The sequence below is a fragment of the Colias croceus genome, chromosome 21 (assembly GCF_905220415.1).
Source record: "Colias croceus chromosome 21, ilColCroc2.1".
NCBI classification, from domain to species: domain Eukaryota; kingdom Metazoa; phylum Arthropoda; class Insecta; order Lepidoptera; family Pieridae; genus Colias; species Colias croceus.
This window is the reverse complement of record NC_059557.1, coordinates 9,211,350-9,234,200: the sequence shown is the minus strand read 5'-3', so window position 1 is coordinate 9,234,200 and position 22,851 is coordinate 9,211,350. Positions and strand designations below refer to the sequence as shown.

The window sequence follows — 22,851 nt, the reverse complement described above, 5'->3', positions numbered from 1 at the left end:
ATAACACATGCCTACATCTGTAAACGCTTACCGAGAACGCTTTCAAGAACACCAGGCACTGTATGATGCCCTCCATGGTGTCGCCAGTGAGGCAGAAGGTGCCTGTGAGGTGGCGGCCCTTCTTGTCGCCCAGATGGGGCGCGGCGGCGAGGCTGGCGTGCACCAGAGCACCCCGAGGCCGCGCGTCCCGCGTGGGCAGCACGCCGGGCAGCGGCGCGCCCTCCATCAACCGCGCGAACGGCTCCATCATCCGCACCCGCACATCACTTGTACCACGACAATAATCTAACAACTCACTATCTACTTATCGCACTATATAACACTTCACTACAGTTTTCTATGTCTTATACTGTATTGTCTATAATAATTGAGCAATTAACGGCATTCGATGTCGATCTTAGAGGACACGGAACGCACGGAGGGCACGGGGCAGTGGCAGACGGTGCGGCAGTCGTCGCAGTGGCAGTCGTTGTCCATCTCCTTCCAGAGGTCGCTGTTCACTAGCAGCATCACCAGGATGTACATCATTGCCGCCAGACTCAGTACAATATATACCTCCATAGTGTCACGAGTCTTTATTGGCACATCTATAATTTTATATCACGTTTAGTTTAATGGATAACCGCCCAAATTATTTACTTAAACGTTATGTAACCAGAGCAACGTAATAGAAAAGATACGATACAAAATGTTGTTCATATTTATTGAAAAGTTTATCCAAAAATGAGGGGAAGTTTTTTGAATGAGTCATAATTCATCAGGCCAGTGACAGAGCACGTTGGCGCCGCTTGTGATTTACCGAAGGCGAGTTCCCGACCATCGCTAAATGCTTTATAAATATAATAAAAACATTGTTATAGCCGAAAGTATATCTTATATAACGTTTATAGGCCTTTTATGACATCTTACAAGCCGTCCTCGTATTCCTAAATCTAATGCTATCATATTTATGGCAATCACAGCCTTCACAAAATATTGGACACATAAAACAAAACCAATCAAATTCTAACTTCAAATGTAACAACGTATTGCTATAAGAATAATGTCCATCCATCCATACAGCCGCATTGGAATATAATCCATACAAATCTCGTTGTTTCAACAAAACGATTACCGTCACGTGTCACCGACCTAATCGGTATCAATTATTTTTGACATAAACCCATTACGTTCATATTCGTAGAGCCACGAACGATACGCAAATTAAATTAACGAAACGGATACAAAAATTATAGATACTTCAAATTTAAATCTATGGCTATTTGCAAGGCGTATTTTGAACCTGAAAACCTTGTAAAAACAGCGTAATCTCTTTTGTTAATCATAAATTCTACATCATATTTTAGTAAAATGAAAATTACAAACACTAAAATAAAATGTTCAACACAAATCTGTGAGAAGTAATTGCAACCTGCAAACGTCATCTCCCACGTACGAGCTAGTGTATGTATCAATAAATCCCATCTCAAGCTAACAATAGGTTTGTAGAGCAGATCACAGACCGCTTGTTACGTAGCAATGCGAGGGAGGATCTCCGCTAATCCCGGTGCGCCTGCATGAGCCCTTCCACCCACGGCCACTCAATGTCTCGAACATTCCACGATCGAAATAGAACCAAGTTAACTTCTTCAATGAAATATTTTCCATGGCAAATAATACTCGCGACATGACATATCCATCAGTATGTATCGTTCAAATATATACGTAAACGCAATCACACACACATTGAATTCGTCGCATCACATAAAACGGGATCAAACTTTATTAATACGTATCGGTTTTAATAAAATTTCAGCAAACAAATTAAATTATCGTGTAAACTCGACCTCATGGAAAACGTGTGATGTATTGATGAACGTATAATATATAATTTTATTGAGAGCGGCGTCGGTGTGTCGGCGGGCACACTTGAGCTATCGATTTGAATAGCGCGGTGCAAAAACACGACCTGCTGAGTGCCTCTGTGAGGAGCTTGCAAATAGAGGCCTTATTATGGGAATCAACCAACAGATACCTCTATATTTTTTATTTATTTTATACAATTTAATGATTCGTATTCAAATATTGGTTTTATAATTGGTAGATTTTCATTTATATTTAATTTCTTTATAGGGAAAGTCCGGAATGTAAGACTTAGGTAGATGACTACAGGTTTTATTAGTTCTATATCTGAAAATAAACTTTCCAAGCTAAGGAAGTATTCTATAGGTATTACATTTATATAAGATTTATCACACAAAATGACATCAAACTCTTTGAAGTAATAAAAATACCAAAACCTTAATGGTGTACAATGAATTCCGTTCAAAATACACAAAACATCAAAAGCTAAACGAAGCAGGAAATTTAAAAAGGCAAAACGCTTCTCGCCGTTTTGCTTCGTTACCGAAAATATAAAGAAACAATGACACAGTCACATACAATTTTGGCGCCGAACGCCCGCGGCCTTCGACCTACTTCCAGCGCATAATTAAAGGTATAATTTTAAAAATGAAAAGATTTTCAAGTTTATAATTATTTCACTCTTTTGTGCGGGAAAAGAATGTATTTAAAATGTTCACAAAAATACAGTCGTGTCGCATTAAAATTCGACGAGAGGAGACTTATCGAATCGGGAAACGCGACTCAAATGCTAAACTTCGCGTAATCGATTTTATATAGGTAGGTGCAGGTTTATGGCTCTGAGCTTGTAAATGCTTTTCACCCGTTTTATTGGTGTTTCGCGGTTAACCATTCGACGGCCTCACATTAAGTGGTAAATTTTCTTCTACATAAATGTCTACGTTTCTTATTTATAAATATTTCGACCCTTTTAATATATTAACTTTCTGTAGCATTGATAAGGTTAATAAATTAATAAAATAGGGTAGAAATGTTTAAAGCGACCACAATCTCGGGCCTGTGATTTATGTTCCTGCAACCCATTCACGGCGCGCCGTCATTTACCCAAAGTGAATTCGCCACATAAATCGTTAGAATGCAATATTCTTCAAACAACACTTTGGAAATCCGTGTAACAGAAACAATAAAAGAAGAATCACCCGGCGAATGAACTTGAATCCCCAATAAATAACACAGATACGGGAGATAAAATATTTCCGGACATTTATAATTCAGAAAACAAAAGCAGAAAGCCGTAGCAACGCGGAAACGGATCGCGGCGTATTGATTACCGCAATCCATTCTAAAACGAGCGTCCCTCAATTAATACAGATTATTTTTCACGTTGCCATTTTTTATTTGTTTTGGTTTCATTTCGACTTACATGCCGACGTACGTAGTATGCAAATACCTACCTACTACCTAATTCATATGTTTTCTTTTCATTTGCGTAATCTTCTATGAAAACAATGTAGATATGATTGTACAAACAAAAACTCGATGGAAAATCCTTTTTAATTTTCTTATCAGTTCGTTTCTATTTAGCATTATCCTATAATTCCTAAATCATTTTGAATAATCTAAATGAAGGTAGTTCTTTATATTTGGTCTTGAATGAAGTTCGTTGACGTTGTGTGTACATCTGAATATTTATGTTGTGTGTATATGTAAACAACAGAATAACTGACTTTAATAGGGCATTGTTAGAAAATATTTTGTGTTGGCAGAGAACATATCTCTCTATTAATTATATTGGGGTTTTGATGCAGAAATACATCAACAATCACAACAAATTTCCAAACATAATTATTATCGAAGATAACATTGATATTAATATTCAGTTAAAATAAATCAACATCCAAACACAAAACTGCGTCACTTTTGTGCTGAATATTTCACCCGTGAACCGCAACATCACTCCGCATCCCGTATCTGTCCACCGACCGGCTACGACCAGTCAAGGTTCACCGCTTCCCGCGCACATACATCAAGTGACGAACGGCAATAATGAATAAACATACGTTAAAACACGTTCAAGCCGCATGACATGCATTTTGCTAAACTAAAAAAGCATCCAGTTCGTACGAGCATAAATTAAAAAAAAAGTAATCACCTCTCACATGAACAGCATGTTATTCATCCCCAATGAGCAATCCATGCAGGCAAGCCAAGCTAACGCATGCCACAAAAGCATGACCACCCCATATTTTCACTCGCCGCCAACGCTCAAAAATTACAAAGTCAAATATTTTAGCGAGCCCAGCCACGGGATTGCGTTTGCAATTTTATAATTCGTAAGAAACAGTACGGAATGGAAATTTTATTTCACTTGCGGGACACGGATTTATATTTAAAAACATGCAGTTTCTGTGGCAGGAATGGTCTCGTGAAATATGTGGCAGCACAGAAAATTGCAATGATTTCAGCGCTTACAGTGCAAAATACGGTTTCATCGGCTATTTCGGAAAACTCATTTATACTTGAATTGTGACTACCTATAGGTATACCTACTTATGACAATACCTATTCAAACATTGAAATGTATTAATTACCGTTTCTTAACATTTTATACATTGCTAAACAGATATAAACTCGTACGTTATTTGCATGATATCTGATAGATTTTAGCCTATGAGGTTAAGGGTTCAATTATATATGCAAGAAACAAATACGATAATAATAATAAATAGAAAAGGAAAACCATATCTAAAGATACATTAATCGAGATCCAAATCTAATTTAAATCGGCGGTCAAAACAAATTAAAGCAGAATAAACAAAAGAGACCTTTAAAACTTCGGCTTAAGGAAAACACACGGTGTATTTGAGCGAAATTCGAGATATTTCTCTTACAAACTCCGAGCATAATCATAGAATAACATACAACACAGAATATCTATACAATGTTGTTGTAGCACGGTTGTTAGGTTATTCTAGCAGTTAAAAAATCATTTTTCAATATCGGAAAGGTGCATGATATTCACTTTTCGTGGCGAGCTCTCAAAAATTTTATATTCCCCGCAGCGATCGCAAACATGCCATGTAAAACATATTTTGAAAAAGAAAAAATTTTCAGTTTGTAACCAATTTTCGCCTTTAAAAAATGTAGATTTTTTAATAATTCCTACCACACATATAAAACAAAGAGCGAGTGTTTGATTACTTTACGCATAAACTTTGTAATCTTTGGCGAAATTTAATAGATATACAATACCTTTCTATATGGTTTATGGTCTAGTTTGAGGTATATGTAGGCATCCTTCATCATCATCATCAGCCCATATACGTTCCCACTGCTGGGACACGGGCCTCCTATGAGGGTATAGGAGAGGCATCCTTAATGTTTTTAAAAGCTTTTCCACAGATTTTCTCAAACTGAATTCACTGCAAGAGCTACTAATTACCAACAAGAGCAACAAACCATTTCGTACGTACTGTTCATTCTACTTACATATAATAATAATAGATAATGAAACAACCAAATACGTCGTTAATTAGTATTTATCGTAATAATTACCACTACGCGTGTAACTCGCGCGCGTAACGACAAACACACATAATGAGCTGAATTATTCACCACAATCGCTACGACGGGCAAACAAGTCTCGTAAATATATGTCAATAGGCCTTTTGTGTGCTGTATTCGGGATATTTTATATGTGTGTATCACGCAATATTCTTTTCGCTTTATGTTTACGTATCTATTTGGCCTAATAAAATGCTCTATATAAATTAGATATTTGTTATATGTATTAAAAGTTATACAATGTTGGAAAGACTTCATATCAACACAAAAAAATTAGAAATGTGTGTAAAATATATTTTATTAATTTATTATTTATTACACAAATAACTTATGTAACAGAAATTTCAGCAACATATAATATTTTATTAATGTAAGAAACGTTACAAAAATCGATACCATTAATTTTATCGGATTTTCCACATATGAACTCGGGTCATATCTTTAACCCTTAAAGAGCCGACATAAATCAGTCACGCGTGCATACAAGCCTACTATCTAATAGTTAAATAGTGAATCGAGTTGGGATCGAGTCGCGATCGAGTCGCAGTGATCCGGGCCCCGTCCGTCAGGCGTCTTTAAAAGAAATTTTGCCGCTCGGATAACTTTCTCAATTACGTCCGCCTGGCCGCGCCGACGTCAACGGTAGGCTCGGAGCAGATGAACAGCTTCCAAAGTTTTTGACGACGAGCAAGCAGTTTGCTTAGGCCGCGTACACACCCAAGGACGAACGGTAGATCCGTTTAATGCGTATTTGAGCCTTGACGAAATTATTATTTTGCTGTTTTATGTAGAAGCGAGCTGTGATTAATTGCTTTTGCTAAAATTAGACTGCTTGTTATTACGTGGTCTTTTTGTACAATGTATTTTTTTTTAATTCACAATAAACTTGTCTTTCATTCAATTATGAATATTCACGTCTATAAAAAATAAGATTATGACAACTATGCGGTGTGTAGTAACGTTTTGAATAAATTGGTTTTTATTAGTAATTTATCAATGATTTTCCAAAAGCAATTGAAGATTTTACGCACAAGGCAACGTAATGCGATTAAAACAATTTAGGTATAAGTAAAGACAATCTTTGTATTTTGTAAATAATTAACGTCCGTGTGTGCACAGCCTAACGCCTCCACGACGACACCGGGCGGAGTTGAGCAAAGTTCCGCAGCCGAATCACGGAGATGGCTTTACAATTGACAGCTCAAATCGAATTCGGCGAAGTTTTTTCAATATTTTACGCCTTTAGTACACCGACGCGTTCGCGTGCGGCAGCGAAACATCGAAAAATCTGTCAGTACTATGGCAGGATTTCGCATATGATATGTCTCACTCTAGCACATAGATAGATGAAATAGTTGCGTCCTTGTCAGTATAGTTTCGCAAGGAACTGCGAAATGGCCATTACACAGACGCATTGCGAAACAGTTGCGAAAACATTGCTGTTTACTACGCCTTTTTAGTACACCGACGCATTCGCGAGCGGCAGCGAAAAAACGAAAAATCTGTCAGTAGTATGGAAGGTTTTCGCATATGATATGTCTCACTCTAGCACATAGATAGATGAAATAGTTGCGTCCTTGTCAGTATTGTTTCGCAAGGAACTGCGAAATGGCCATTACACAGACGCTTAAGTTTCGCTAGTGAAGTTTCGCGTGAGTTTCGCATCGCATAGCGTCCGCTCGCATTCTGTCGGTGAGGACAGATTTTCGCGTCCATGGACAATGATATTATATAGAAGTGATATAGAAATAATATATACTAGCTTCCGCCCGCGACTCCGTCCGCGCGGATGTCGGTCTTCGCGTGGATGGTTTATTTATCCATTTTGAATACCTCTGACAATAACATCTTATAAATATCTATTGGACCCAATTCCCAAATACGGCTAGGCCTATAATAATACGCAACGTGTGTTCGCGGTTCTACGGAACAACGTCTATGGATAAAACTGAAAAATTAAGATTATTTTTTTCTATGTATTTTTCCAGGATAAAAAGTATCCTATTTAACGCCCAGGATAATAAGGTATAATTATACCAAGTTTCATCGAAATCGAACCGCTAGTTTTCACGTGATGCCTTCACATACAGACAGACAGACAGACAGACAGACAAAAATTTTTTTAATCACATATTTGGGTTTGGTATCGATCCAGTAACACCCCCTGCTATTTACTTTTTCAATATTTTCAATGTACAGAATTGACCCTTCTACAGATTTATTATATATGTACAGATAATATATTTATATGTATATAGAAACAAGAGGTAGATACGCCACCAACGTACCAAAATGCCAATTGCCATGGCAACTATTTGTTTATTTATATACTATATTGTGAGTATTATAATAACGTATCTATACATAAAATATCATTGGCCATGGATGCCGAAAATACTGAATTATTTTTGCATTCTATTCGAGATTATCCCGTATTATACGCAATTGGACACGCAGATTATAAAAATACGTACAAAAAAGAGGTAGCATGGAGAAAACTTCAAGAAAAGACTCTGATAGATGGTAAAAAATTTATTGTTTATATTTCATACATTTTATGTTTTTAATTTTCTTTGAAATAATTTACAAATTGTGATCGAACATTAAGCGCTGCTAAGTCTGCCCTATGTCTATTGGCATGCATTGGTACGAATGCTCCTAAAGTGTCCGAAAATTGTTTATTTTCGTATGTGCACCTTCTTGTATCTGCAATAAGTTATGCAAGTATACTGCAGCTTTAACAATTTTAATAGTATTATTCAAATCTGTTTCAAAGGGCCTCAAGAATATTCTAAATTTTTGTGCTAAAATGCCAAACGCACATTTTACTACTACTCGTGCCCTACTTAATGATTTATTAAATCTTTTTTTATCATTGTCATTCATTGCTGCGTCTCTTGTCTCATTAGAAAGGTTTCTAATTTAAATCTTCAATGAATACATGTGGTGTAGTCTGTTTGAAACCTGGCAAAGGTTTTGGAGCTGGCAAATTCAGATACCGTCAACTTTTTAAAAGCTGATAAAATGATGAGTTCTCAAATATTGTAGTATCGGAATCTTTACCATAATTATGATCCTACATCTATGTTAGTAAATTTGTAATGTGGATCAACTATTGCCAATAACACAGTAGAAAATCGTTTTTTATAGCAATAGAACAGTGAGCCGCTGTTAGGTGGAAATTTAATAACAATATGCTTGCCGTCAATACTCCCGAGGCAATTAGGAAAACCCCATTATTATTTCCAATCATGTTTTAGTAGAAGGAACCGGGATGTACTCTGGCTGTAGTATTTTCCAAATTTGTTCGCATACTTTAGTTACTATCTTTGAAACGGTGCATTCACCCAAACGATAAGAAAAATATATTGTTGTATATGTGTCACCAGTTGCTAAAAATGACATTGACTGAGATGACATTCTGAAATTACGTCTGCACCTGCAGTCGTCAAAAATGACAATGGCATATCAATGCGAAAAAGTTGCGAAACATTGCTGTGTACTAACGTTTCGCTGATATTTCGCTACGCTGTAGTTTCGCAGAGATTCGCTGCCGCACGCGAACGCGTCGGTGTACTAAAGGCGTTAAGCCGCTGATATAAGTCCTTATTGAACATATGTTTGACGTGTTTTTATCATTTAATGTGAACCATGGAAACTATTTGTTAAACATGAGAGAGAAGTTTAAAATATTGGTTTTTCTATTTTTCACCGCTCTGTTATCACAGTAGAAGCTTCAAATTCAAATATGTAACACGTTGTAGGCTCGTATAAAGTAATAAAATAGTTTCAAACAGTCGTTATTGAATATTGTTTTTATTTTCAAATGTTATAAATATGAGTATAATCCACTGTATCGCAAGTATGCTCTATACAAAAGCTCATTCATCTGAACTACTTAGCGTTAGCGGTAAACTCGAAGGTACTGCGAAGGTCGTAATTTAGTCGGCTCTCAGAAGAAAGCTCTATTTTCTAATGACTGCCTACTTGAATGGGAGCATAAAGTGTGAGCTAAAATGTTTCATAAACGCGAAATAAGCGACATTTTATGTAAAAACATGTAATAATTTCCAATTATAAGCGCGTGCCTGAAAACATCGTTCACCGTGCAGCGTCTGTTTGCTTTTATAAAATCTTCAGTGAGTGGTTTAGCGATTAAGTTGTTTATATCATGTTCTCAGAATTTTGTGAGCACAATAAAATATTGTATAGAAGAGTAGAACCTACTTTGAGAGGATTTTGTAGTCGGTGGAACGATTTCTTTTATCTTGTATGTTTAAAATTAATTGGCTAATATTTTACCATTAGAAGTACTATACAAGGAAATGATCAATCATACATTTATAGTTATATTATATTCATTATATGTATATTATACAGTAACAGCAACCACATCAGACTGACCACAGCTTCAATCAGTCGACATGTATTACTAAACAATAATTCCCATCGCATTTATAAGCAATACAATCCATATATTTTACGTAACACAAACAAAGGGGGGTAGTGTTAAATTTCTGAATATGTTCGTCGGTAGATGTTAACTGACAGGCGCTATAATTAGCGCAGATATTGCTATGTGGCGCGGCGTCACTTGCGCTGACAATGACACACTAGTCGAGATGATTGATGCGACGTCACGCGTTATCTTTGAGCGTCTTTCTAGCGTTCGCGGATAAACCGGCAGCTTGTAATGCACAGTCACAAACTACAGTACACTAGACTAGGTTGTAACCAAGCATCTATTGTATCAAAGGAAAAAATCTAAATCGAAATAAGCGTCATAACTTCCACGAACAAAATGCATATTTTAGAATTATTATATAACATATTAGTTTGAGTAAATAGCACTTTATTTTAATAGTGCGACGATCAAACTGAACTAAGTTATTCGCTATTAGTTTGGTTTGAGTTGCAGGTACAATCTAAAGCGAAGGTTATTTCACAGTTCAATTAACATTAATTACCTAGTTCTATTCTGTATGTCTGATATCTTCCTTTTTTAAATTATTCCAAACCTATACCTTTGATCAGAAGAATAAAAATCGTTTAACATTTTCCCTACCTGCTTTACCAATTAACTATTTAATTACTACTTATTCTTCGTATATTTTAAGATGTTGAAATACTCTTTTAATTGATACTAGAATGAGTAGAACTATCCTTTCACTCTTCATTTAACCGACTTCAAAAAAAAGGAGGAGGTTATCAATTCAGCTGGTATATTTCTCTTTTATGATTAATAAATCATTATATTATACACCTTATAACCTACCCGATTATTATTTTATGATATAAAACATAGAGATTCACTCCATAATACACATTTTACACGATCCTGTAGCGATCCGTGTAAACTTAAAAACGCATCATCATCAAACTAAGCGTTCGTTAATCTTCCGCAACGAGGGTTCGATCGAGGACGGCTTGTCGGAAAACATGTACAAGATAATGCTTTTGTTTGACATTTATTAATATGAAAATTATATTTAACAAATTATGCAACAGTTTACCCTTCATTTATTTAAAGTAGGTACCTACTAGATAGATAGATCTACTTTATCTACTTTTACTTTACTTTACTCCTGAATCTGTAGACTGACATGCTGATCCAGGAAATTTCTTATTAATTACTTGAATTTACAGTCTACAAAATTCTATAAATATCAGTTGAATATTTCGGTTTTAATATACCTACAATAATAAAATATCGCCGAAATCTTTATAAGGTATCTAACGATAATATTATCTATGCTAAAATACTTTGTCACATATTTCACCCCGACATACTTGGGGTTACGTTGAAGTAATTTTGTATATTTTGCGATATCAAAGGATACATCAGTACATGTTCGAGCGTAATAAAGACGAAATGTTCTTGGCTCAATAAACGTATAATAATATTACAAAAAAAATGAATACGTTATTTTGGGAGTAAATAAAAAATAATCTTTATCAGAAAAATTTTGACTTTATCTTCTTTCTCTATTTTGGCTTGCTTTAGTTAATGCTATTTCTCCAGATCCAGCTTTTAAGGATTTGAACTACAAAGGAACGCTTTAAAATTTTTGTCAGTCAGTTGACTGCTTAATAAAGTCTATATCACAATTGAGATCTAAACTTGCTTCTACATATTTCGATGTCTCGTGTGGTTTACATTTATATTGTATTTTTCCTTTAAGAAGAAATTTAACCTCCCCTCTGTTACCTGATACATCCCAAAACAAAAGTACGCACACATTCGTAAATTATATAGTCTCTACTTGTCCAAATAATGGTAGTTATTCTTATTTAGTTTTATTCGTTTATGGATGCTGTTATATTAATATTTTTTTTTTACGAATATAATCAAGGAATTAAATATGCTATTGCAAGAGCAGATATTAAAATAGTAAGTACCAATACCTACAAAAAATTCAATTACCGAAACGATCTAATCTAACCTACAAACTTGTTATGAATCCGATAGGCACTACAGACAAGAAGGTCGCGTGACGTAAGCATCAGGCAATACAGAACACAATTCGGTCGCCTATACGATGACGAGATGGCTGATCGTAATCACCACAGCTCTTCAATTCAATAACAAGAACAAGACTGCATAATGCGAATAATACAAATGTAGATGGCGGTATAAACACGGAGCGTATTGCGGCCCGAGCCCTTTCTGATGCAAATAGCGGATACGGGCATTATTCGCGTTTTCCCGTATTATGTGTGGTTATGGGCCTTGTCTTGAGAATAAATAGGCTACGAGGTTATACTTTTATACGAAATGAACTTTCTTGAATAACTTTTATGGATATGATATTAACGCATGCGTGTAAGTCACGTCGCCTTGAAGGTAGAAGTATGAATGTAGGTATATTGTTTTGCTTGCCAAAAATTCTATCTCTAATATAAAAGAAAAGCCTTTCATATTTCTTAGTATTCCTTGGTACGTATATATTTAAATTCACAATAGTATCTCTGACTTTAAATCGCGCGATACTTAAACAGACACTAGAAAACTGTATTATCCTGACCAGGTAGTCAAAAAATCAGTCGCACTCACAGCATGAAATCAATTTAATATCTGGTAGATATTTGGAAGATAAATAACGAATCTATTATGAAATTGATTCCAAAGCTTGGTAAACATAAATCCATTACATATATTGTTTCAATCAGAATTGTGCAATATTATTTAATATAATGAAACAGTACACAACAATTTGTAAAGGGACAGACATAAATTCATGGAGGTTTTGTTGCATTTCAATACCTATACATAGACATTATTATTATATGAGCATATAGAGCCCGCATTGCTCACGTGGTAACCAGATCAAAATATATTTGCTGCTTTTCTGTTTATTCGTCAAATTCGACTATTCTGACTAGAATGAATAGAATTTATAGTACGTGTTCTGAATATATTATATAGTATTGATTAACGTTAAACGTTAAATTAACTCGAATTTCGATATGTACATAAATTAATACACGGCTATTGCATGGTCGAAAGAATAATTAACTATACATCGTATTATATATTAATAGCATTGAATATATAATTAATAGTTTGCGCAATGGCTAAGGATTAATTTATCAATATATTAAAGATAAAACAAAACACGCATTTTAAGAAAATAGTTCAAATAAAACGCCTATAGAGCAACAAAGAGGTTACCACCGAGACATCACTTAATTTACAAACATTTTTCAGGTTAAGTGCTTCGTTTTATTAAATAAAAGTCGCGCAATGAAGATAAAAGATGCCGTTGATTGCGACGCGGGACAAATGCGACGCATCGCTCTTTGGTTTGGAGCTTGGGACGGTACGGGGGACGTGACCCAGCGTGCAACCGATGGGAACGCGGCCGTGACGTGTCACCTCTTCTAGAAACTATTTCTTACGCGTCATCCAGTTTTGCGGACATTGATCTTATACTTGCAAAATTGGCAAAGTGTTGGCAAGTGGTTGTGATCCCATATGTATAAGCGTTTAAGCGCATACTACAGGAAAATTGAAGAGAAAATATCACTGGAAATTTTTTGCTAAGGTACATTTAGGTTAATTGGAATTTTCATGAACGAGTAAATAGTTATCTAATTTATTTAAAATTCTTTAAGCTCACTCTACTATTTACGAAAAAATGGCTTAATTGCTCTGTATTTGAAAAAACGTTAACTATAATCAACGATTTTATTTATCGGCGGTATCGGGCAAGTTATCCATTAATTAAACAACGTTCTAACTGTTCAAACCATTCAACGTCCACCGATGAACACAATCCCCAAAGAGTCGAGCACACAGCACTCGATAAGACACATCACATAGAGGTTATGTTATCCTAGTACCACGCCGGGCGGCTGCGTGCGAGCGCCAGGGCGGGCGGCCGATCACTGGAGGTTTCCCGGGCATCCCCCGCCCCCGCACCCCACTTTATCTCATCTCTACGGGAAAATCTCTCAATTATTTTATTGGGAAAGCTAATGAGACGCGAGCCATCGACGGGTTGCTGCGATATCCCCTCGAGAGCGTATCGGCCTGCAAGACTCGATAGTTCTTAAGGGAACTTGACATTTCGCGTTAAAATATATCAACGAATAATATCTTAATTGGCCTGGCCATTGAAACGAGCGTATTTCAAAAGCAAATATAATGATGAAGCACGCCTTTTGTAATTTAGATGGTCGTTGGGCAGCTAAACGAGGCGAGTTAGTTATTACCCTGGACGAAACTGTAAAAGCATTTTATTTTGCGACGAAAATGTGTGGAATGGTCGTGTCCCTTTGTGGGTCAGACTCAAAGGCTCGTAACGTGGCCAGGACAAACAACAGTTTCGATGTTTAGCCCGCGGTCACTGCACCTCGCATTTGCGCTGTGAAACATAATAGTAAACTTGTATAGGGGAGGGAATTTTCCTTCCAAAACCGCAGTCCATCATTTATCACTGAAGCTTTGGGTCCGTCGTTTATCTTTGCACACATTAATGGTATATTTATAACCGCTATAGTGATCTCGATGTTTTATTGAATAGTTTTTTTCTATCATCGTTTATTACAACTTTAATAAAAATAACATGTTTTGATAAATAAAATACCTATCAAAATATTCAGCTTTAAATAAACCAATGAAAATCCAATAATGATTTCGGTTTCAATCTTATATTCATTCAAAATGATTAATCAGGTCTTCCAAGAAAGGTTTATATTAATCCACGGACACAAAAATATATAACGGATAAAATCTGCAGACAGATACTTCTAGATAAAGGGCGCCTCAATATTATTAGAATTATATTACTTCAATTTCTATTTTCTAATTCAATCAAACAATTATATCAAGATGTTGTTGACTTTGAAATTGGATATTTAATAGCTGGATGTAAATAAATATTAAATCTAATAAAAGAAATGATTGATGGAAATAATTCTATCAGGTCTAGCGGTTAGCAAATTAATGAAGTTTCTAAATGGTTTGTATTTGCGTTAAGGCCAATTTCATACCTACCGGATATTTGACCTGAACGTGAATGCTTCAAATGCAAAATGGCCCAAATTATGTTTATTCTGTCTATTTGCTAAAGCCCACTATTAAATATCGACACAAAACTTTATGATATTTAATTCGTGTACATCAAAAAAAAAGTACCTATAATATACCTAACATTGGCTATTAAATTTATTGATAACAAATATAGAGAAACATATTTATTTCATAAGCACATAGGTAAATAGATATAACAATATTGGATATAACTGCTATTAGCACCAGAGCAGTGCAGCCATACCGGTAAGATACCTATATCACAGAATAGATTACCTATAGGCACTACTTATAGCCTAAAGGCATAGCTACAGAAACTAGCAGTCACGTGCTTACTGCTTAATAACGCATAGGGGAATAGGGATGGTGTTAAGTTGTCAACCGATTATGTGCTGTGATTTTACTGGGATAAGGTCTTGTAATTTCTATGTGAATACCGTCAGATTTATCAAATTAGGTAATTATCGACACGATAATGTATTGCTCTTTTACTTAAAGAAAACAAGTATAACAGTAATTAAAGAAGTATCTTAGTACCACTATCAAATAATCAAAATAAGTTTCACTAGATATCCAAATTTATAAACAAAAAAATTCCAAATAGTGCCGCACGCATTTTCCCAAATAGCCCTAAAAGTCAAACTATCTGACTTCTAAGTTCTAACAGAAACAAGCCCCATTCCCTGTACATAAACAATGCGAACTACGGTACGCCTATGCGGAATAAAATGATAAATAAAACTGGTGGAAAAGGTAATTTCTTTTGACAATTTGTCGTGACATTCGGCTTATTACCTTTGTAAACAAGTGAAAACGCACTGAAATCGCAAAAGTGAATATTATTATTATTATTTTTTTTTTAGATGTATGTACACCGATTACTCCGAGGTTTCTTAACCGATTTACGTGATTCTTTTTTTATTCGATGCGGGATGGTGTCGAATTGGTCCCATAAAAATTTTATTGGGATAGGCCCAGTAGTTTTTATTTTATGAGCATTTTTGTCTGTACTCGATGACTTAATTGAAATGTAGCAAGTAACTTTGATTCACTTCCCGGTAACCGATTGAGCTGAAATTTTGTATACGTATGTAAATTGGATAGCGATGAAACATTATCATGACATAGAGCTGATTTGATGATGGAATCGGAAGGTGGCAATAGGAACTCAGTAATATATTGACTCAACTTTATCGAGATTGGGCTCGTTTGATTCGTGTTGAAAAATACACTAAAAAGTATTAAATAAAAATAACTGCGTTAAAAACAACCGACTTCTAAAACGGAAAAGTAATAAATAAAAAAGATTTGATATTATTAATTACTACATATTATTTAGATGTGCTATTTACTAAAAAGGTATGATGTCGGTGCATAAGTGCTTAGTTTTTGGCACCGACTTCAAACCTATTTAGTAAATAGCACATCTAAATAATATGTAGTAATTAATAATATCAAATCTTTTTTATTTATTACTTTTCCGTTTTTGAAGTCGGTTGTTTTTAACGCAGTTATTTTTATTTAATTTGATTTCGTTTTAAACATAATGCAATTGCTTTACCGTTTATTTATTTACAAACCACCATTCTGAACCCTTTGAAATCAATTCTGTTTTTGAATTTGCACTCAATATACCTATATTTAAAGTTTAAACGTCCATATAAATTTTATTATTAGTAGTAATATTTTGCACAGCTTCGTCTATATTTGCATTTGTCAAACTTGATTAAGGTAGCTGAAACATTGCAAAACTATAGGCTCTTTCTTCAGGTATTCTTATAAAAAAAACTAAAATTATTTTATAAATAAACCCTTATAGTGTACACCACAACCGCGATATAAACATATTATATAGTGCACCATGTGGTCAAAATACTTGATTGGATTTCACACGAGTAATTACTTGATTGCGTCGCGTTTAATTAAATATTTATATTATGTAATATTTCATTATCTACTGTGAACGTTTTTCAATTTTAAAACTACAAATTTGCTCAGAACATAATTGAAATTAATGATTTTACAACGTAACTGTTAATTTTAATTCATTTCAATTAATTTAAATATTGAAATCAATGCACGATCTGAAATTAATTATTTCCATAATTTTTGTATTAATTATTATTTTTAACCTAACAATAACATTACCGATACATTATGTAGAATACACACCCTCCACACCTCTTAATGAATAAGAGGCCTATCAATTGATAAATTTTCAAATAGATACGTGCAATCGTTCTGAAGACTGCTTCACGAACGTAATTTCGTTATAGTAAAACAATTGCATAAAACATGAGTATCTGGGTACCGACAAGACTTCTATTGTATTACTAGAGTCACCTATCTTAATGGCGTATTCCAATCAAGGAGTTCCATACAATTTCAGTGGCTTGTTTATGAAGTAGGCACTAGGTAGGTACATACACATAAGATCATCAGCCTCCCCCCTCCCCCCACCTGTGCGAGGCAATCAATGGTCGCACGTGGCAGGAATGCCGAGAGGAAGCCTCGAATAACTTTGTAGAAGCGACGGTTCAATATTATAGTTATCTATCCATTTAAGTACAAATCTTGGTGACAGAATGACATCTCCACTTCAGAAAAATGTTGTGTTATAGTTCGAATGCGTTACTTTCCGGCATCTTTCCATGGAATATTTCACGTGAAATAGCACCTACAATACTTTACTCGACATCTTAATACAAATTGTTAAGTCTATTTGAATAAATTAATAAATGTATTATTACTTATCTACATAACAATCTCAAAAGCTTATTAGAAGGGCACGGCAGAACGTTCTCTTACACTACACGTCGCCAAATGCTAATGCTCAAAGCTAACCTCTGTAACCTATAAATACACTTTTATAAATAATAAAGGATAATCGAGTAGATATCACAGATCCATCAATTATCCCAGAACAAAAGACAGAAAGGGCACGCACGCGAGATCCCGACCGTGACAAGGGCCCTCGGTGAGGTCCTTAATCCACTTTACCGGGCCTCAAACCACTCGTTGTGTCGATAATTTATTTAGCCTTATACGAAAAAAAATACGACTTCTTAGACAGCCATGTTATCTTGGTATTCATGAAATGCAAGTAGACCTACGCTGTGAAGCATGTATTTCTTTCTTATCGACCTATGTAGTAATCAGATTAGAAATAGATAAATTTTATGATATTCAAGTTTTATTTTTGTCAAAAATGTGGCTCATGATTTTATCGAAAATATCTCAAAATACCTATACATAACAAATCCGTAAAAGAGTTATTTCCATGCCTCACAGACGTTAAAGTAATATTCATGTTTATAATATAAATGCAGAGTATAGATATTATTTTCCACAGCCAGTACGCTGCCCCCTATTCCACCTGTACCTACTATACAACATAGCTACGTACTAGAGATACTTGTTGAACCCGAGCTCAAATAGTTCGCGAGCCGCGCCCTCAAATATTGTAGCTCCAATTAAAGTTTTTGCATCTCAAGTTCCACGGCTCGATTCGAGTTCAACAGTCAAACAGCTCTTTGATAAACTTGGTGTCTGGGAGGAGGGTTAAATGAAGATCAAAATAGATGGAGAGCTAATAGGTTGATATCATCTGCATAGTTTTGTTGACGAGTTAAACATCACTTTAACGTGGCTTGATATTTAATACATATATATGAATATCCGCAATGTGTTGATTGTATGTTAAATTTCCAAGAAGATTTCCAAGAACCTTTGTAAGGCGACATTTTCCAAATAGCTCTATGTTATAAGACTAATCTCCATATAACCTGTAGGTTACCACTACACAAGTAATTCATATTTTCTAAATAATATATATGTATATGTAAACTATACCTGAGTGACTATAAATATATTAGTATAAATTATTTAATTTTGTATATACAATTATTATACCCATAGCAAGTTTCAATACATTTCAGTATTGATTCTAAACAGCAGTGCAACGCACTCGACATCCGATCTGAACATCCTTCGCTCTGACGGATGTGCATCACAGCCAATTGTAAATTACCGCTATTTGTCTCCCGACTTCAATCGCAAACGAAACTAGATACTTGATAAACACACTGCAGCATTCACATACATAAATGAACACCCAGACATTGCAACACATCAATACTCTTCGCAAATTATTTTTCTAGTGGTTGTCGAACCCTAGCTTCTAAAGAAATATTTATAGTGCCGAAAATACGTATTTTCTATAATTTCTATGCTTTATTAATAATCTTTGTACTTATTACTTATTGTTAAATTATTCATCACTTTATATTATATGTCACGCAGTTTTTTGTATACAAAATAATTGAATATAAAAAGTGATAAAGTAATGTTATTTAATAAAGAGATGATAGAAAAATATCCATTGAGGATTTATCGGCTTACAGCGGCTTTATTTCTCATTTTATTTAAGCTTTAAGCCGACTTCAAAACGTGTGTAGTCAGGGACAGGCCTCTTTCTGTCTGTTGCTGAAATATTGCTCATTCACTTCTCGTGTAGGTATATAACTAAACAGTAAAAAAGAATAAAAGATGATCTTATAATAAGCAATATTTATATACACTTGCCTTATTTACAGTTAAATAGTAGAATATTTTGTTTTATGGAACGTCAGCCAATACAGAAAAAAGTAAAGAATTTATACGCTATGAAATCGCATATTTATCCATCATATTTACCAAATCACATGCAGACAAAGATTCCCAAGCATACAACTACCACCCGACGGAATCCAAAGATAAATTGCACAATATTCGAAAATGAGAATTAAAATCTTTTACAGCATTCGGGGACATTCAGGCACAATAGGTTTATGCCTAACCATAAGACTGTGATCACGAAGAAAGCGACGCGACTACTTGATCAATACTGAGTTTTTATTTTAATTGGAGATATTTATTTTGTTCTATAACACGGAGAAACACAATTTTTATCATTGATATACGTAAGGAACGCAAGGACGTAAAATAAAATATGAGTAGGTAAATCAATGTTTGAGTTTGTGTTTATCTTTTCCTATGCTCATTTTTATTTTCTATATATCTCTATCAAAGCCTATATATGAAAGGCAACACCATCCATAATTCAACATTGATTCATATATATCAAAATGTTCCCAATTCATTCAAAAGAGATATACCTATGTAATTTCAACCCGCTCCCGCTCCCGAACCGCCCGCGCCGCTCGCCAGCTACACCACGCGCTGCGCCTGGCACGACGCCAGCCCGCTCAAGGTCTGTCAGACAAAACTTGTCCAATAGTTTTTACTTTTTATGAGGAGCCTAACTTAAATTACCTTTGCCAATGGAGGATAGCCATTTTAAACATTAATGTTCGTACACTTGCCAACTTCCAAACATTGTAAATTAATTAAAGCCTCTAATAAATGTCTTTGTGTTTACTATTGAATACCTAACGGAAATTCTGTTACAATTTGGTATATTTGTAAAGATTTATATAATTAAAATATATACATAAAAAAATGATGAAGTAGATTAATACTTAAATATATAACATGTCTCTCTACGTCTTTACAATAATTGGATTTAAAACGAGTTATACTATTTTTATTATTAAACTGATATTACAAATGCTAGTAAACGAGTTATTGAATACCTAACCATCAAGCCAAGTGACCACGCAAGCGTTATAGTGTAGTTTTAGCAATGTTATTACCGTAGTATTATCTAAGAAACTATCGTTAAAATCCATTGGTAAATAACAAATATACGATACTAGTAATATTACAAGTAAGACTTTCCGTCACCGGATAATACCCGCGGATTAGGATAAAAATGACGAGCTTTCATACAAGAGATCATTTCACTAATGCGTTCCCTCATTTTATCCACTCAACGAATGTGGAAAGCCTACCAGTCACTAAAATACTTACATTATAAATCAGAAAGTATGGATGTGAATTCACCATATATTTTTTGTAGTAAAATCTACTTAATAAATCCATATTATTAGCAAATATCTGGAAATAACATAAAAGCTTCAAGCAAAACGCAACGCCTGGTGTGTAGCTAGTTTTTAATATCTAGGCAAACGAGTTTTCCATTGTACCTATCTATAAAAATTAAATTAAAAATGATTAGGGCAAACTAACCGAAGTTTTTAAAATCTCTCTTTATTTTAAAATATGTATTTAGTTAATCCTATGCCACTTTACAGTGTTCAAATATTAAAAACATATCTAGCAAAAGCAGCTTAACACAGCCTGTAAATGTACAGAGGGCTTTTGGCACTCTCTCTCACGTGCTTTATAAAATCGAATTTTAAGAAGATGGATTCAAAACTGGTTATGTGATATAATAATATATATACCCCGTTTATGATTTTTATATTATTTATTTTATGTGTTTGTTCTGTTAAAAACATATAGTAACATTATTTTTAATAAACTGCCAAAGCTTAGAAATTACTTCACAAGGAATCGTAGTTTTCGTAAGCAATTTACATAAATTAAAAAAAACTTACTTTTAAGTACAGAAACATTAAATCTCTCGTTTTATTGTTAATTTTCGGTCCGACATCAAGTACATCGCAAACAATAAGTATTTAATTAAAGTAAATGCAAGCCCTTGAGCGCAGTAGTACGGTCTCGACCAAACACTACATACCCCGCAGATGCAGCCGTGTGTGCTCGTCTTCTCGACTGCACTTATTGCAACAACGCTTTTTAATTACCTCATGTGCTAATGTTGTTTGATATTCTCGTCGTGTTTGTTTCATTTTGTTTTAATTCCTGCATTGGAATAACAGAGCTTTGTCTGTTGTTAAATAAAGTAACAATTTATTAATTACTTCAAAGCCGTTAATTTTTTATCCTAATCAATGTTTTTTAACCATACAATGAATCAGTTTATTTTTAAATGAATAAAGTATATAGGTTTAAAAAGAATAGAAAAAATACGATCAGGAGGCGGGACTCGAACCCGCATCCTTTCACGAATAAAGTGTAATTTTAATAGAATTAGGTAATAAAAAGCTTGTACGCTTGTATGCAAAACGTGTTGTTGCTGACTGAAAATAAATCATTCTAATAATTCACCGCTTGTATATTGACATGGCGTTCATTTTATCTCAAAGATATTATGTGTAATAAATTACAGATAAGCCTATCTGATAACATAGTTGAACTTCTAAGTAACAAGAGAAAGGACCTTGTAGCGATGTCTAGCCGACCCAGCCCGCGGCATACAATCCTTCTTTGTTAAATCCGATCGTAAAATTCGAGCTCCAATCCAACCGGGGGCGTAGCTCAGATGGTAGAGCGCTCGCTTAGCATGCGAGAGGTACCGGGATCGATACCCGGCGCCTCCAAGAGACAAAACTTTTTTTTCTATTTTTATTTAATTTTTTTAATTCCAATTAAACAACCACTTCATTCAAAATGTTACGTAAATTGAAGAGGTAATCTTTGGTAAATGCATAGGATGTTCTAGAACGATGTAGGCAGGGATTACATACGCCCACCGCTCTCAAAGGGTATTGAGTATGCCTCCAGCATCCTACACTACACGTCTAAGCCTCTGAAGTAAACCTCCTCATCCGTTATGTGTTCCTGGTAACTGTTTCCAGTCTAATTAGGTCTTTATAAATATAAAGCGATTAGTAATTTAATAACTCTTTAATAATAAATATCGAAATGTATATTTCCAGTTTTTGCGACCTCATGGAATATCAAATAAAGCTGAATGCTTGATGATTATAACAATTTGATATTTTGTAATATAAATTTTTAATAAATAATTTTACTTTAATGTGAACATTGACTATGTAAAATTTAGGTCTTGACTATTGATATCTAGTAACCAAATTTATAATTTGGGCATAATTTGTCTAAAGAGGAATTCGTAACATGTGCAAACACCTAAATAATACATC

At 34.5% G+C, this 22,851-nt stretch overlaps 1 protein-coding gene and 1 non-coding gene across 5 annotated transcripts in view; one reads left to right on the top strand and one right to left on the bottom strand.

Moving 5' to 3' along the window:
• Nucleotides 1–13,677, bottom strand: part of LOC123701492 (neurobeachin) — a 310,024-nt gene extending 296,347 nt beyond the window's left edge. For 2 of the 4 annotated variants that reach the window (XM_045648985.1, XM_045648986.1), the window contains exon 1: nt 32–551. In XM_045648985.1, coding sequence (XP_045504941.1) covers nt 32–250 — 219 coding nt within the window. In that variant the 5' untranslated portion in view covers nt 251–551. Of the gene's footprint in view, nt 1–31; nt 588–13,656 lie in introns of those variants that run through there. The other 2 variants (XM_045648984.1, XM_045648987.1) reach the window with 2 other exon arrangements.
• An 8,537-nt stretch (nt 13,678–22,214) lies between these two features.
• Nucleotides 22,215–22,287, top strand: Trnaa-agc. Its single transcript has one exon. It is a non-coding gene; the product is annotated as a tRNA-Ala (tRNA).
• The last annotated feature ends 564 nt before the right edge of the window (nt 22,288–22,851 follow it).